General features: G+C 33.1%; 1 protein-coding gene across 1 annotated transcript; it reads left to right on the forward strand.

The window, feature by feature from the left end:
* The first annotated feature begins 2,014 nt into the window (after window positions 1-2,014).
* On the forward strand, window positions 2,015-15,941 carry flt3 (fms related receptor tyrosine kinase 3). Its single transcript, XM_051098403.1, has 24 exons — window positions 2,015-2,158; window positions 2,377-2,465; window positions 3,227-3,372; window positions 3,491-3,597; window positions 3,704-3,821; window positions 3,969-4,111; window positions 6,146-6,276; window positions 6,377-6,515; window positions 6,702-6,879; window positions 6,963-7,060; window positions 7,148-7,259; window positions 7,340-7,524; window positions 8,909-9,000; window positions 9,096-9,228; window positions 9,312-9,416; window positions 10,261-10,371; window positions 11,328-11,484; window positions 11,690-11,802; window positions 12,047-12,165; window positions 13,836-13,958; window positions 14,043-14,154; window positions 14,242-14,341; window positions 14,695-14,800; window positions 14,888-15,941. Exons 1-24 carry the CDS (start codon window positions 2,086-2,088, stop codon window positions 15,044-15,046), a joined length of 2,949 nt encoding a protein of 982 aa, XP_050954360.1. The 5' UTR covers window positions 2,015-2,085; the 3' UTR covers window positions 15,047-15,941.
* The last annotated feature ends 761 nt before the right edge of the window (window positions 15,942-16,702 follow it).

The raw sequence follows: 16,702 nt of genomic DNA on the forward strand, positions 1-16,702 counted from the left end.
TGATCCAAAATACAGTGAAAGCAGTAATATTGTGAAATATTTTTACTATTTAAAATACCTGCTTTCTATTTGAATACATTTTAAAATGTAATTTATTCCTGTGATCAAAGCTAAATGTTCATCATCATTACTCCAGTCTTTGATGTCACATTTTCCTTCAGAAATCATTCTAATATGTGGATCTGCTGTTCAAGAAACATTTCTTAGTATTATTATTATCAGTATTTAAAACATTTGAGTACATTTTTTCATGATTCATTGATGAATACAAAGATCCAAAGAATCCAAACATCAGCATTTATCTAAAATAAAAAGCTTTTGTAACATTATACACTTTACCATTCAAAAGCTTGAAGTAATTTATATATATATATATATATTTTTTTTTTTTTTTTTTTTTTTTTTTTTTTTTTTTGTGGCAAGTAATGATAGAAATTGATCATTTTATTTAGCAAGGATGCTTTAAAAAAGAGAAAATGATAATGATAATGGCATTTGTAATGTTACAAAAGCTTTCTGTTGCAGATAAATGCTGTTCTACACTTTGTATTCATCAAAGAAACCTGAAAAAAATCCTACTAAGCTGTTTTCAGAATAATATTAGTAATAAATGTTTATTTAAGCAGCAAATCAGAATATTACAATAATTTCTGAAGGATCGTGTGACTGGAGTAATGATGCTAAAAATTTCAGCTTTGAAATACATTACATTTTAAAATAACTGAAAACAGTAATTTTAAATAGCAAAAATATGTCAAACTTTTACTGTTTTTGCTGTACTGCAGATCAAATGCAGGCTTGGTGAGCAAAAGAGACTTCTTTAAAAAGCATTAAAAATCTGACTACGCAAAACCTTTTGACTGGTAGTGTATCTATATATATAATTTCATAAATAGATTTTATTTATCAATGCATTTCTATTAACTAAATTAAATCATTTGGCATGACCACCCTTTGCATTTAAAACGTTTGTTTTTTCATACTAGCTACACTTGCGCATAGTTTTTCAGGTACACTGTAAAAAATAAAAAACAATTTGCTGAGTCAGCTTAAAATAATTTGTTACCCTGCTGCCTTAAAATTTTAAGTTCAGTCAGTTAAAATAAGTTTAGTCAACTTGAAAGGTTACGTTGCACTAAGTAACAACTTAGATATTTGTGTTTGCTAAACTTAACAGATGGGTAAGTAACCCAGCTACCTTAAAATTTTAAGTTGATTCAACTCAAATACCTAAGTTGTCACTTACTATAATTTAACATTTCAAGTTGAATAAACTTTTTTTGAGCTGACTGAACTTAAAATTTTAAGACAGCCAGGTTATAAATTATTTTAAGTTGACTCAACAAATTGTTTTTTACAGTGTAGCTTTGAGGATAAGTTTCATGAAGCATCTTGAAAGCTGCTCTCGGCGAGTTCATGAGCGCCCTGGAACTCACATTGAAATCATTGAAGCAAATTTTCAAATAGACGTTATCTTTATAACAAACCACATCTTTAAATTCTAAACAAGTACATTCTTGCCTAGAAAACTCTTAAAACTACATTCAGAGACAAAAACAATAAATTACAGCGGATTTGGGCGTCCACCAGGACACTCGCTCTGAAAAATTCCGCAAATGGAGCAATACAAACCATGAAATGTTTGGAGTTCTGATATCACTAGAATATCGCACTCTTCTCAGCCGATCAGATTCCAGAACCAGAAAGAACTGTTGTTTAAATAAATACATATATGTATATGTGTGTGTGTGTGTGTGTGTAAATATAGACTATATTATTATTATTATTATTATTATTATTGAAACATTCTCTTATATTGACCAAATGCCAGAAATGTCTTCTATTCCCCCGCAGTAACATAACTCAGGGCAATTTACTTGTCAAAACACAAAAGCGTTTTCTTTTAATTGCTCTCAGACTAATGCCCAACCTGAGGTATTTGAAGAGGTGCCTAAACGTCAGTAGAAGTGATGTTTTGTGTCATGTGCTGAAGCGACTGTCTTTGTGCCATATTAAGAAGTGATGTTTTGTGTCATGCGCTGAAGTGAAAGTCTTTGCGCCTTTGTTCGCTGTCCATCCTATTTCATGATCAGACAAGGGTCGGAGAAGAAGCTGTTATGCCTTCACGCGATGCGTCCAGGAAAACGGCTTTTGGTGGGTAAGTCGGACCAAACTTTTGTTTTATATATAGGCCAGTGAACTGGTGACAACTGCAATATCTAGTTAATTTAGGTTGTTTAGAGCGCATTTGAATAGATTTGATGTGCTTATTTGTGCTAATTTGTGTGTTGTACAATTTAATTTATTCTAGTATTATTGTTTTTAGCTTCATGTTTTTTTTCTCTCATTTTTGTATTGTTCTACTCTAATCCGAAGTGTTGCTCGTGCTGCACTGGAGCGTTCGCGGCAGCTCGGGGACGGACGGCTCAACTGAGACTCATCCACAATGTGACACTGATGGATCGGTAAAGTCCCTCTGGCTCAGAACAGCTTTTTGTCTGTAATTCTCAACAGGATATTTTAGCTTCACCCACATATGCCACAAGGCTGAGTCTAGAGATTCCTAAAAATTAACTATTGACCATAACAAAATTTGCCTCACCACTGAATTTTACTTTAATTTGAATGTGGGCACATGAATGCCTTTGTAATTTATAAAAGGTCAATTTTAAGCATTTTTTAAAGATTTAAACATGATAAACATTCAGTTCTTTACTGGAGAAATTATTGGTAACACGGTTGTTCATTTAATAAAATGTAAAGTGATTAAAAAAATAGATTTGTCCTTAAAGAGGACAAATGCTCTGGCTAGTGTTATCACTGTAAAAGGGTTCTCTTGAAGAAAGATGGACAAAAATGTTTGTTTTGTTTTTTTACTGTTATATTAGGAAAATATTTTGTAGGCATTTATTCTTAAAGTATATAGTTATATGTTAATATTATATTATAGTTATATGCTAAACATGTTTAAACACACTTTTTGTGTAATGACCCTGCTTGTGTTTCTTGTGATTGTTAAACAAGATTCTGTAAGAACGGACATTAGGTCTTTCTTACTTTGCATCCAAGGCTTAGCTAGTTAACATGGCTAAAAATAAAAGCAGAACTGATTATTTTACAGAAATTGCTGTAATAACCGCAGAGCTTTGTGTTTTAGTGTGACTGTCAAGCTATATTTGCTATTTTAATGATTAACGTCAGTGCACTTGTTTGGGTTTTTTTTTAGACTGTAAGATGCACATTGGAAGAGACCCATTTGATGAGCTCTGACCCTGTTAAACTGGATTTCACTGAAGGACAAACTGTGGAAATTTACAGTGCGTGTCAACAAAACCGCTCAGATGGGCTTAAATGTCTCTGCCACCACCAACGGTTCGTATCTGTTAGATTAATGATGATTTCATCTTGATATTCAACAATATTAGTTTAGAAGCTGATGTTGTCCTATTAATGGATAAGTGATTGTAATCTTTTACATGCTTTCCTACAGGATAAATTCCTCTATGCGTGCATTACAGCACACTGAGAGATTTGGAAATCGAACGTACACTTTAATCTGTGGTAATCATAGTGTTACAGTTGTTCAGTCACCAAAAAGTAAGTCGAACGCAAACATAAAATGGAGGAAATATATTTATATTGATACTAAACAACACATGAGTTGTTTCATTTCATTTAAGATGTCACTTTGTTGTCTCTGTAGGGAGGCCATCGGTTCCAGTGCTCAAAGCTATTGCAAAAGAAGGTTCTTCAAATATAGCTCTGTTAGTTTGTACTTCTGAGGGGAACCCAATACCAACCATCAGGTGGTATGGTATGAGGTAATATGACGTTATGGTCTGCTACCTCTGCTTCTGAACGGATGGTTCCTTGTTGGGAGATTTTATTGTATATTGTATAATATGTATATATTATGTAACACTGCTATAACTGTATGTCTGTGATTCAATTGTTTGTTTTCCTTTTAGGAATACTCCATGGGAGAGAATAAAAAATGAGTGGTATAAGACAGAGAGCACTATGAAGAGTCACAACTCTTATCCTGATATAAATATAACGTGCTGTGCCAGTAATTCACTGGGAGAAGAATGTACTCAGCTTCATCATATCGGTATGTAATGTGTTTACATACGTATGTTTTATCACTACCATTCCAAAGTTTGAGGTCAGTACAACTTTTTAAAGTGTTTGAACGTCTCTGATCAATGTTGACAATATTTGTGCTGCTTAATATTTTTGGGAATACATAATACATTAATCGAAATTTAATGAATGAAAAGGTTTATTTGAAATAGAAATCTTTAGTAACATTATAAATGTCTTTACTGTAACTTTTAAACAATTTAAAGCATCCTTGCTGAATAAATGTGTTAAAAGAGAAGTCCACTTCCAAAACAAAGATTCACATATAATGTACTCACCCCTTTGTCATCCAAGATGTCTTTCTTTCTTCAGTCGTAAAGAAATTATGTTTTTTGAGGAAAACATTTCAGCATTTTTTTCCATATAACGGACTGATATGGTGCCCTGACTTTGAACTTTCAAAATGCAGTTTAAATACGACTTCAAATGATCCCAAATGCGGTTGTAAACGATCCCAGCCGAGAAAGAAGGGTCTTATCTAGCGAAGCGATCGGTTATTTTAATAAAAATAATACAATTCAAAATCAGGGCACCATATCAGTCCATTATATTGAGAAAAATGCTGGAATGCTTTCCTCAAAAAACATAATTTCTTTACGACTGACGAAAGAAAGACATGAACATGGATGACAAGGGGCTGAGTACATTATATGTGAATCTTTGTTTTGGGAGTGGACTTCTCCTTTAATGTATTAAAAGATATCTTACTGACGCGACTTTTTAATGGTAGTGTACATGTGTGAAAACTCTTTGTGGTCTGTGGGTCATGAGACAAGAAAAACAGTTTAAATTTTGCAACCAGTTTTACTTACTATGATACCGGAAGCTAAACATTTTTCGAATATTTACTTTCTTATCTAAGGAACAGATGAATAATGCTGTTTTTATATACGATAACCCAATGTTACAGCCATGCAATCCTTATATATAACATTATATCAATATTCAATATATGTACGCTAACATTATATACACTACCAGTCAAAGGTTTTTGAACAGTAAGATTTTAAATTTTTTTTTTTTTTTTAAAAGTCTGTCCTGCTTACCAAGCCTGCATTTATTTGATAGTACAGCAAAAACAGTAAAAATATTCTGATTTGCTGCTCAAAAAAACATTTATTATTATTATTATGTTGAAAACAGCTGAGTGGATTTTTTTCAGGTTTCTTTGATGAATAGGACGTTCAGAAGAACAGCATTTATCTCAAATAGAAATCTTTTATAACATTATAAATGTCTTTATCATAATTTTTGATCAATTTAAAGCATCCTTGCTATATAAAAGTATTCATTTCTACTGTTTCGTCCAAAAAAATAAATAAATAAAATGATACTGACTCCAAGCTTTTGAATGGTATAGTGTATAATGGTATAATGTTACAAAAGCTTTTTATTAGCTTTTTAGATCTTTCTATTCATCAAAGAATCCTGAAAAAAATGTACTCAACTGTTTTAAAAATTGATGATAATAATAATAATAATAAAGTTTCTTGGACAACAAATCAGCATATTAGATCGATTTCTGAAGGATCATGTGACACTAAAGACTGGAGTAATGATGCTGAAAATTTAGCTTTGATCACAGTAATAAATTACATTTTGAAATATGTTCAAATAGAAAGCAGTTATTTTAAATAGTAAAAATATTTCACAATATTACTGATTTTGCTGTATGTTGGATCAAATAAATGAGGCTTGGTGAGCAGAAGAGACTTCTTTAAAAAACACATGAAAAATTTTACTGTTCAAAAACTTTTGACTGGTAATGTATTAACAAATGACTCCTACCTCAAATCCAGAAACTTTAGATATGGATGAGTAAATTATAATATTATCTACAGTGGTAACACGTTTAACAAGTTTAATAACTTGCTTGGAAACTTCCTAGGAAAGGTTCTACCCTGTTCAACAGCAAATATTATTTAGATGATATAGGATGTGGGTTATAGGAGTTTTGGTTTAACATGAAAACCTTCTGCGAATTGTGTTGGTTATCCTTCAGATCTGAAAAGGAACATGGATGAGCCAAAGGCTCAGACAGTTTTCCTGAAATCTGGTCAGTCTCTGCTACTCCGATGTGCCGTGGACTCTCTGCCCAACCCTAAACTGAGATGGCACTTCAATAACACAGCAGTAAGATGTGGATGCTAACCACAAACAAAGTATTAAATCGAAGTTTCACTGCTCTGACCATTTGCTTATGTTTTCACTTTTTTCTCCTGCCCTAATTCAGGTCAAGGGAATCACTTCATTACATTATACATACTGGACAGAATACTTCTCTGTCGAATCAGTGAACGTGACACATAGTGGGGAGTATGTCTGCATGTTTAATAACAACCAAACTGGGAGAACCTATGTCAAAGTCCTTGGTAAGTAAAACAATTGCCCTTTCTATTAAAATGTTTCTTAAAAATGTTCTTTAATCAAAGATTTTTAAATAAAAAACACTGCTTTGAATGTTACCAGTTCTAATGTGTACAGCGTCAAAATTGAGACAATCATTTATTGTGCAAATAATAATAAAAGCAACATTTTTGCCCCTCTATTGTCGGCAGAAAATGACAAAATCGACATATTGAGGTTGAATGACAACAACAGCATACTAGCACAAAATAAGAAAAGCTTCTGCTTCCAGGCTGTGGTGTTTTCTTACCCAGAAGCCCAATGTCACTGGATTACACCAAATCAAACCAAAATATGCTGCAAAAAGACTCATTACCATAATTTTAATAGGTAATGATATCTCATGCTATCAATTTCCATTTCAAATGATAAGAGTGTGTTGTCTTTGCTTATTTTGTTGATTCTCTCCTTAGTATATTTGAGCTGTGTGACCCAGAACCAGGCCAATATCAAATGAAACTAAAGAATCAGCAATATAGTGTCATAAGGAATATGTCACTCTGCATTTCAGGTGAGTGCTCATAAACATTTTGACTGAACAAAAAAAGAGATGTTATAAGCATAAGTGAAATAAGTCTATATGCCATGCATTTTCCAGACAATCCTAAAATTACAATACAATTAGACGAATATACAAACATTGTCTCTTGTGAGACTCAAAGCTCACTACCTGTGAATGTATCCTGGAACATCTGCTCATCACATGCCAAGTAAGAAGCAGCAATAAGAAATGCTAAAAGCATGAAACGCGTGCTGATTTATTAAACTATTTATCTGTATATTTTTGCAGTTGTAATAATCCTGAAGACTGGAAAGAGATACTTGTTGCCCAGCCCAAGGTCACTGATTCAGATCAGTTCTGTCAGAAGAAAATTAACTTTACCAGACGATTGAACAGCGAGGACCGTCATGTCAAATGCTGCATCACTAACATAGCAGGGACTGAGTGTAGTGAACCAAAAGAGCATCGAATGAGTGAGTCTAAACTGAACACTGGAGTGAAGTTAATTTTTATGCAGACTATGATGAACTATGAACATGATCTTACTTTTCTTATCTTATCACTTACTACACTAAAAAATTGCTGGGTTAAAAACATCCCAGCGCTGAGTGAAACACGGTCAAACCCAGTGTTTGGGTTGTTTTGACCCAGACATAGATTTCTATGTTAAATAAAATGCTTTTGAACTATCTGTTCATTAAAGAATCCTGCAAAAAGTCATCTGATATATTGATAATAATAAGAAATGTTTCTTAAGCAGTAAGTTAGCAAATCGGAATGATTTCTGAAGGATCATTTGACACTGAAGACTGGAGTAATGTGCTAAAAATTAAACTTTGCCATCACAGGAATAAATAACAAAAGTTAACAATAAATCCAGGCTCGGGGAGCATAAGAGACTTTCAAAAACAAAACCTTCAAAAATCTTATCAACCCCAAACTTTTGAACTGTAGTCCAGGACTAATATGTGAACTATTCCCCTTAAATTTACATATCGCGCGAGAACCAGAAGGGCGTAAGTGATATTTTTGGTGAAATGGAGATATATATATAAAATGAAACTCTTGATGAGCTCTTGCTACTGGCAAAAGTATACTGTCATCCATGAATGTACACATTTTTATTATAAACAACTGAAATCAGTAGCCAATGTCATATTAAACTACTTTTTTCTATAATTTTATGTTTTGGCCCCTTTGTAAAGTTGGTGAAATATCACTTACGCCTTTCTGGTTCTCACCCCTCGATATGTAAATATGTGGGAAATGTTTTAACACCAGTCAGACAGAAACAGAATTAAATATAGCCTGTTACAAAAAAACAACAAAAAAAAACCCTAGCCTTTATTTGAAGCAGTCTTTACAGCTGTGAACAGGTGTTTTTATTGGGCACTTTTACTGCTATTTATAAAAACATATTTCAACCTTTTCTTTCGACATATGCGACCCAGGACCACAAAACCAGTCATAAGAGTTAATTTTTGTAAATTGAGATTTATACATCATCTGAAAGCTGATAAATAAGCTTTCCATTGATGTATGGTTTGTTAGGATTAGAAAAAATGTAAATATTGAGAAAATCACCTTTAAAGTTGTCCAAGTGAAGTTCAAAATTAAGTTTTGATATATTTATGGTAGGAAATTCACAAAATATCTTCATGGAACATGATCTTTTTAATATCCTATTGATTTTTGGCATTAAAAAGAAAAATGGATCATTTTGACCCATACAATGTATTGTGCTACCAATGTTATTTCAGTAATCAACCCTAATTTTTGTTTCAAATATATGTTTAACACTTAGGTTGAGTCATGATTTTAGCTAAATTTGTTTTTTCACTTGCTGTTTTCCCTCAGATTTCCTCAGTATTGATTATGTGATTTGTTTCCTGATCATCTTTATTCTCTTCATGATCATCCTTGCCTTAATCATTTTCATCAGAGTTAAGGTAAACCTGTACCTTCTTTTGTCATGCTGACAAACAAACATCTAGAATGATAGATCTTACCTCTTTAAACATATACTCTCACTGATTCCTTACAGAAGCCTGGATACCAGAGTCAGATCCAGATGATTCAGATGATCGGACCCAATGACAATGACTACATATACATTGATTTCAGGGAGTTTAAGTATGACCTGAAATGGGAATTTCCACGAGAAAATCTTGAGCTTGGTAAAGATCCCCAAGAACTTTCTTTAGACTTGTTATGTATAACTTAGTAAGTGTTACAAATTTGTTTAATGTGCTTTCCGAAGGGAATGAGCTGGGATCTGGAGCTTTTGGGATGGTTTTGCAGGCTACAGCATATGGCATCAGCAAGCCAGGAGTGTCTATTCAGGTAGCAGTAAAAATGTTAAAGGGTAAGTAATAATACTTTAAAAAAGTTTACATACACCTTGCACAATCTGCAAAATGTTAGTTAGTTTACGAAAGTAAGATGGATCATACAAATAAGATATTTCACATAAAAGATGTTTACATATAGTCCACAATAATGGCTGAATTTATAAAAATGACCCAGTTCAAAAGTTTACATGCCCTTGATTTCTAATACTGTGTTGCTACCTGAATGATCCACAGCTGTGTGTTTTTTTTTGTTTAGCTGTGCATGAGTCCTTTGTCTGTCCTAAACAGTTAAACTGCCTGCTGTTCTTGAGCAAAATCATTCAGGTCCCACAAATTCTTTGTTTTGTGTATTTGAACCCTCTCCGACAATGACTGTATGATTTTGAGATCCATCTTTTCACCCTGAAGACAACTGAGGGACTCATATGCAACTATTACAGAAGGCTTAAACACTCACTGATGCTCCAGAAGGAAACACGATGCATTAAGAGCTGGGGGATGAAAACTTTTTGAATTTGAAGATCAGGGTAAATGTAACTTATTGTCTTCTGGGAAACATGTAAGTATCTTTTGTAGCTTCTGAAAGGCAGTGCTAACTGGGAAAAAAAGATATTTAGGCAAAAAAAAAAAAAATTCATTCTGTTCAAAAGTTTTCACCCCCGGCTCTTAATGCATTGTGTTTCCTTCTGGAGCATCAGTGTGTGTTTGGTAAAATAATTAACATTTTACAGATTCTCCAAGGTGTATTTAAACTTTTGACCTCAACTGTATAATTAGCATTAAGTCTCTATTAAACGGAATAAATCACTGGCATATGATGATAAACGTGCTTGTATTGTTTACTTATGGATTAAACAGATAAGCACCAGACAGTGGAAAAGGAAGCTCTGATGTCCGAACTGAAAATGCTGACTCATATTGGACACCATGAAAACATTGTCAACTTGCTCGGAGCTTGTACAGGCTCAGGTAAGATTTGAAATAGTTATGGATTTCTGAATCATATTGTCTGATGTAGACACCTACATTTAGAGCAGTGCTTTCAGCAGCGTTGGTTCTGGTAGTATTTTTTCCAATAATTTTTCACATCATAAATGCATAAAGAAACGCTGCGTAACTAACAGCATTAGTGAGGGAGAGAACTACAATCCCATGAAGCTTTAGGAATGACATAAATTAAAAACAATAGAGAAACATAAAACGGTTCTATTTAAAGTTGTTCATTATATCTATAGAAACAATGTATTAACTCTATATATAGTAATGTATCTATAGTAAAAATGTTTTCCAAACAAAGCATATATTAAAATATTATAGCATTGTGGGTAATGTAGTTTTTCCACAACACTACCAGTCAAAAGTTTTTGAACAGTAAGATTTTTATTGTTTTAAAGAAGTTTATTCTGCTCACCAAACCTGCATTTATTTGATTTAAAGTGCAGCAAAAACAGTACAATTCTGAAATATTTTTACTATTTTAAAATAACTCTTTTAAATATAAATATATATCAAAATGTAATTTATTCCTGTGATTTCAAAGCTGATTTTTATCATTATCACTGCAGTCACATGATCCTTCAGAAATGATTCTAATATTAGTAGTAGTAGTGTAACACATGACTTAAACAAAAGCATATATCATCAAATTTGCAACATAAGAGCTCATTATAGTTCTGTCCTAAAATTATTTTCCCTATGGACAAAATGAATAGGGATTTTATTTGTGGAACCTACTTGATTATGATTGGTTGGTTGTTTGACCTCCTGTGTGACAACCTCCTGCGTATCCATGTTTATTTTTCAAATTAATATTTAATGTCTATTTATTTACTTATTTGATATGCACCCATTAAATAAGCAGGATAATATACAATCAGCCAGTCCTTATAGACAAATTTAATAGTTTCCTTTTTTAAAATTCGCAGGTCCAATTTACCTCATATTCCAGTATTGCTGTAACGGAGATCTCTTGAACTACCTGAAGAGCAACAGGGAGCGTTTTCACAAATATCTGACAGACGCTTTCAACAGGGACAGATTCAGAGGCCTCTACCACAACTTCCAGCAGAAGAGAAACTCCAGGTTTGCATAAATGTCTGCCAAGCAGTGAATTACAGTAGTGGCCTTTTCAACAAAGCAAAAAAAAAAAAGCCCAGTGCAGAAGAGAGGGAAATGAATATATTGTGCAGAAGGGGAACCGTAAATGTAAAGGTGTACATAAATGAATAAATGGTCAAACAGTTACTGTAAATGACTGTGTGCTTCTCTTCTTGTTGCACCTCCACAGTGAGTATACTGAACCTGATAATAACCAATATGTACACATGATTCCTGCAACCAAAGAACAGGAAAACGAAGCGCTCCTCAGACCCAGCATCAGCTCAGTGTCTACTGTTGAGGGTAAGTGGAGAAAGAGAATCTGGCTTTTAACAGCGTCAACTTTGTATTTTATCTATATCTATTTTATTATTCATATTTATTTGGATTCACATATTAAAGCACACATGCATCCAATTATAAAACATCAAGCAAATATTTGATTGCAAAATGTCCATATGCTTATTTTATGTTATTTTTAACAATTAATAATAATTAGTTAAATAAATAATTTAAAAAATATATTGTTTGTGTGAATTCTACAAAGAATTGTTTGAATGTGAAGACAACCAGCAAGAAGAGGAACTTCAGAGTCTCACCTATGATGATCTTCTGAGTTTCTCTTTTCAAGTTGCAAAGGGCATGGAGTTCCTGTCCTCTAAAAATGTGAGCTTAACTTTCTGATCATGATACTTCTACTTCCTTCCATGTAACAGAGATAAAACTAAAAGACATCTCTGAATGCTAGATAAACATGTTACAACACAGAGCAGCTTCTTTACCCTTTCTACAGGTAATAATTTGTAGACATATTTTGATTATTAGTAGTGCTGGGCGGTTTGACCGAAAATCTGTATCATGTTGAACCACTGCATTTAATTTAAATACAATTCAAACATGCTACACATAGCATGAGCAGTTTTTGATCTAAATTAGACAAAGGTGGACAAAGTACACAACTCTATTACTTAAGTGAAAGTACAGATACTGCTGATCAAATATCACTCCATTGCAAGATTTTTACTTACAGTAAGTAAAAGTACAGAAGTATTGTACTTATTTTAAGCCAACGCACTGTTTTACAGTATAATTGTTGTATGTAATACTTGCAATACCTGAAGCAACTTATGATACATTACGCCTACTGAATACACTGACTAGCTTGTGTTTTTTTTTGGAATAAAGAGCTTTTACAATGTTAAAAAACTATAGAAATGGGGAGAAAATTATTAAATGGAAACAAAAGCAGGATTGTAGTGATCTCACACAGATTTGGCAGACATTCATTTACATTTGAACAGTGAAATTGCTGTAAAAAAATCAAACCTGCTTCAAAACCCAGCAACATAACTGTAGCCATAACTTCACAACAGCAACACTGCTCTAACAAAAAGCAACACTCAAAAATGCCCTCTAATCGCTCTTGCGGTACAAACACATATTGTGCTTTGTTAGGAGATGCACAACAGTTCTTCTGTGGCTTTATAGATAATATTTTCATTTACACAATTTAGCAAAATCAGGAAAAATATTGTGTCAGATACGCCACAATATTAACCTCTTGTAAATAAATATCACATTTACAACTGGCCAATGTTCAAAAAATGCAAGAAAATCACTTCATGTAGCCCTACAAGAGTGATTACTAATAGATTGCCTAAAAAAAGAAAGTCACGTTTTATAAAAAAAAATAAAAAATCACCTATTGACATTCAAAGCTGCTACATAGTAACAACTTTCTACTTAGAGGCCCTTTAAGGAATGTAGTAGAGTGAAATTTATGATATTTGTCTTTCAAATGTAGTGAAGTTAAAGTCTCTAGAAAAAAAAAATACAAAGCAGCACAACGCTTTTAAATACTATATTAATATGCATAATTCTGAGGTAAGATGAAAAGAAAATACCATCTAAACTTTTCAGAAGACAGTCAGTTCCCCTCAGAGATACACTCATATCAACTCCTTGTTAAATTAGGATTTTCTTCCAGTATTTCGCGGTGAGTTTTTTCTGCCTGCAACCGTATTTCTCCTCTTTGTAGCATCTCTGGCTTCTTTTAACGGCGGTTTGCAGTTGGTTTATTTGCACAGTTAAAAAACCTGGTTGTGTGTTATTAATAGTTGTAAAAGTTCTCTAGTTAACAGGGATCTCCTCTCAATTTATGACGCTGTCTACCTTGCTTCACGTTACATACCGTGTGCTTATTCAAAACTGCTGAATTGGTATATCGCCCAGCACTGAATTAGAATAAAAATCATAGTCTTTGAGTGCTACATTTCTTGATTTGTGTTATATATTGCAGTGTAAAAAGGCTTTAGTGAACAATTTTCTGCCTACAGTGTATCCATAGGGACTTGGCAGCCAGAAATGTTTTGGTGACGCAGGGCAGACAGGTGAAGATCGGTGACTTTGGCCTTGCTAGAGACATTGAACATGATTCCAACTACGTTGTAAGAGGAAATGTAGGTATTTTGTGATATCCTTAATGTGACTGGTCTTTATTTAGCTGATTTGCAATTATAATTGATTACATTGTATTATTGCAGGTGCGATTGCCGGTGAAGTGGATGGCTCCTGAGAGTATTTTCAAAGGGGTTTACACAATGCAGAGTGATGTCTGGGCCTATGGCATTCTGCTATGGGAAATCTTTTCTCTAGGTGTCTCTCTCTCTTGTTTTGAACCAAATAAATTCCTATGAATCATTTCTGATTAAGCATATTAACATATTTTGTTCTCACTATCAGGAGTCACCCCATATCCTGGTGTAACTGTGAATGACATATTCTACAGAATGATTGAAAGTGGATATCACATGGAGCAACCCTATTATGCAGAAGAATCTATGTAAGTACCTTTCTATATCCTTATTTTTCAGTGCGGAAGTTGTTTTCTGGTGATGTGTTAGACTTACGGTTCAGTAGCCGCTGTGGGGAAATAACGAGAAGAATAACAAAGTGCAGTAAATGGTAAACTGCTTGCACTACAAACCATTGTGTTTATAATTAAGATAATACATTAAAATAATATGGTAAGACACACCAGTATGCAATATCAAGCATACTGTACAGCTAAAAACAGCAAGAAGCGGATGAGACCGGAAGCCATTAAATTTACAAATCTGTTACAGTAAAAATAAAATGGATATAGTATTTTATAAAATCCTGGGGAATGATATTTTAAAAATTGTGTTTGTTTAGTTACAAGGTAATGTGTCGCTGCTGGATGCTTGATCCTGTCGACCGGCCTTGTTTCTCCAAGCTTGTGGCTTTCATGGAAAAAGAGCTGGCTGCTTTGGAAGAGAGGGTGACTTTTATATAAAAATTTCTTTTTTTTTTTTTAAATGGGCTAAATTGTTGGTGGATGCACACTTAATGTCATATCTGTCTACAGCTGTATTACAATGTTGGAGGATACTGCTACAATGACATAATATACCAGAATGCACCTGTGACCCCTGATGCGACATCGATGGAAAAAAACCAGGATGTCTTCCAGTCCGACTCTGAGAATTCAGATGAAACAAAGCTGTGGACAACCCTGGATCAGTAAGAACAGAATCTGTCGTTTGAATGAACGAGACCTTGCATTAGGAAAACATAACGCATAACTTGTGTTTCCATTAATAGGTACTTACACGTAGCATTTTTAACTTCTAAGAGAAAATGTGGAAGGAATTGGAATTAATAATTTATGTGCATATATAATATGTTTAATGAAGGCCTATTAACAAATTTTCAGTTTTTTCCATGAGTGTTAACACTGTAATTAATAGCAGACAGTATTTGAATGTTGTTTTGTGCTGGAAGCTTCTTTAGGAACTTTAAAACATATATATATATAAAAATAACAAACCTTCCCAATTTTAATTAGAATTTTAGAAATTGTACCTTACCACTGTAACAGCTGAATAACCTGCTTCTGTACTCCACAATGAAGGTTTACAAGTGAAGAGAAGTACAACAGATTATGAATTCTTTATTTTTGCTGCAGATGAAGTTGCTGTATTTTTATAACAAAAACTTTATTTTATTTTCATCATATTTATTCAGTTATCTTGGAGACATATAGACATATACGGTTTAATCATTATTCTTTAAATAGTATTATGTAATAAGAACAGTATACAGTATGCTTAGTTATGCTTTTAATTTTCACATTTGTGCAGACTTTTTATAAACAATGTTTATAACTTACATTTCAGTGTCTTTCTAACAGTCATCAACTCAAAATCAGCAAAGTTCAAACACCATTACTGTTTAAGTTAAGCATTTCTAACTTTTTCAGTCCACTGAGACAGTAATTAAGTGGGGATGATAATTAAAGGAGTTAATATAAGATAGATAATTAAGGAGTTATTTTAACGTGAGATACAAACTGTAAAATGTTTCTTAAAGCTAATAAATATATATGCAAAAACAGCAAATAAAACACAATACAAATTGTGCATTTTGTGTCTTGTGATTCTTTGTAACTTTATAGTGTTTTAAATGGAAAAGGCCTTTGTGTATGAAGGTGTTAATGTCATAAATTTACAGAGGGTGGCGCCACAGTGCATCATCTAGTGACACTAGATGATGCAGTGGTGTAGTAACATTTCAGAAGAGAGGGAGTCAGAATATTAAGACTAGGAAAACCTCTGACTCATTATTTGTTTTAAACTTTGTTGTACAACCAATTTCAATTGTTATCAGACCTATTATATCATGCTCTCAATATTTACATTGTCATGATACAGCATACATATTTACAGACATTACATTTCAAAGCAAAATCTGAACTCAGATATCTGTAAAATATTAACCAAAACCATTATCTGTACAGCAAACAATAAGAAGGATAACTAGTGTTTAGTCTTTAATCTTTATTTAATGTTTATAATCCATAGCCTATTTAAGACATTTCTATGATGTGTAGTTTGTTTAGTGAACCTGTTTTACTTAAAGGAATTGTTCAACCAAAATTTCTGTCATTAATTACTCACCCTCTTGTCGTTCCAAACCCATAAAGGGTTTGTTCATCTTTGAAACACAAATTAAGATATTGATAAATGAAATCTGAAAGCTTTCTGACCCTGCATAGACAGCAATGCAACTACCAAGTATAAGGCGCAGAAAGCTAGTAATGCCATCGTTAAAATAGTCCATGTGACGTCAGTGGTTTAACCATAATTTTATGGAGCTACGAGAATATGTGTTGTGGTACTCT

This window comes from Labeo rohita, chromosome 24 (assembly GCF_022985175.1).
Source record: "Labeo rohita strain BAU-BD-2019 chromosome 24, IGBB_LRoh.1.0, whole genome shotgun sequence".
Taxonomy (NCBI): Eukaryota; Metazoa; Chordata; class Actinopteri; order Cypriniformes; family Cyprinidae; genus Labeo; species Labeo rohita.

Coding starts and splice junctions, on each gene's coding strand:
- flt3 (XM_051098403.1), top strand. CDS start 2,086: ATGATCAGACAAGGGTCGGAGAAGAAGCTGTTATGCCTTCACGCGATG. Junction 12,166..13,835: donor AGTTCCTGTCCTCTAAAAAT/GTGAGCTTAACT, acceptor TTCTGCCTACAG/TGTATCCATAGGGACTTGGC. Junction 13,959..14,042: donor ACTACGTTGTAAGAGGAAAT/GTAGGTATTTTG, acceptor GTATTATTGCAG/GTGCGATTGCCGGTGAAGTG.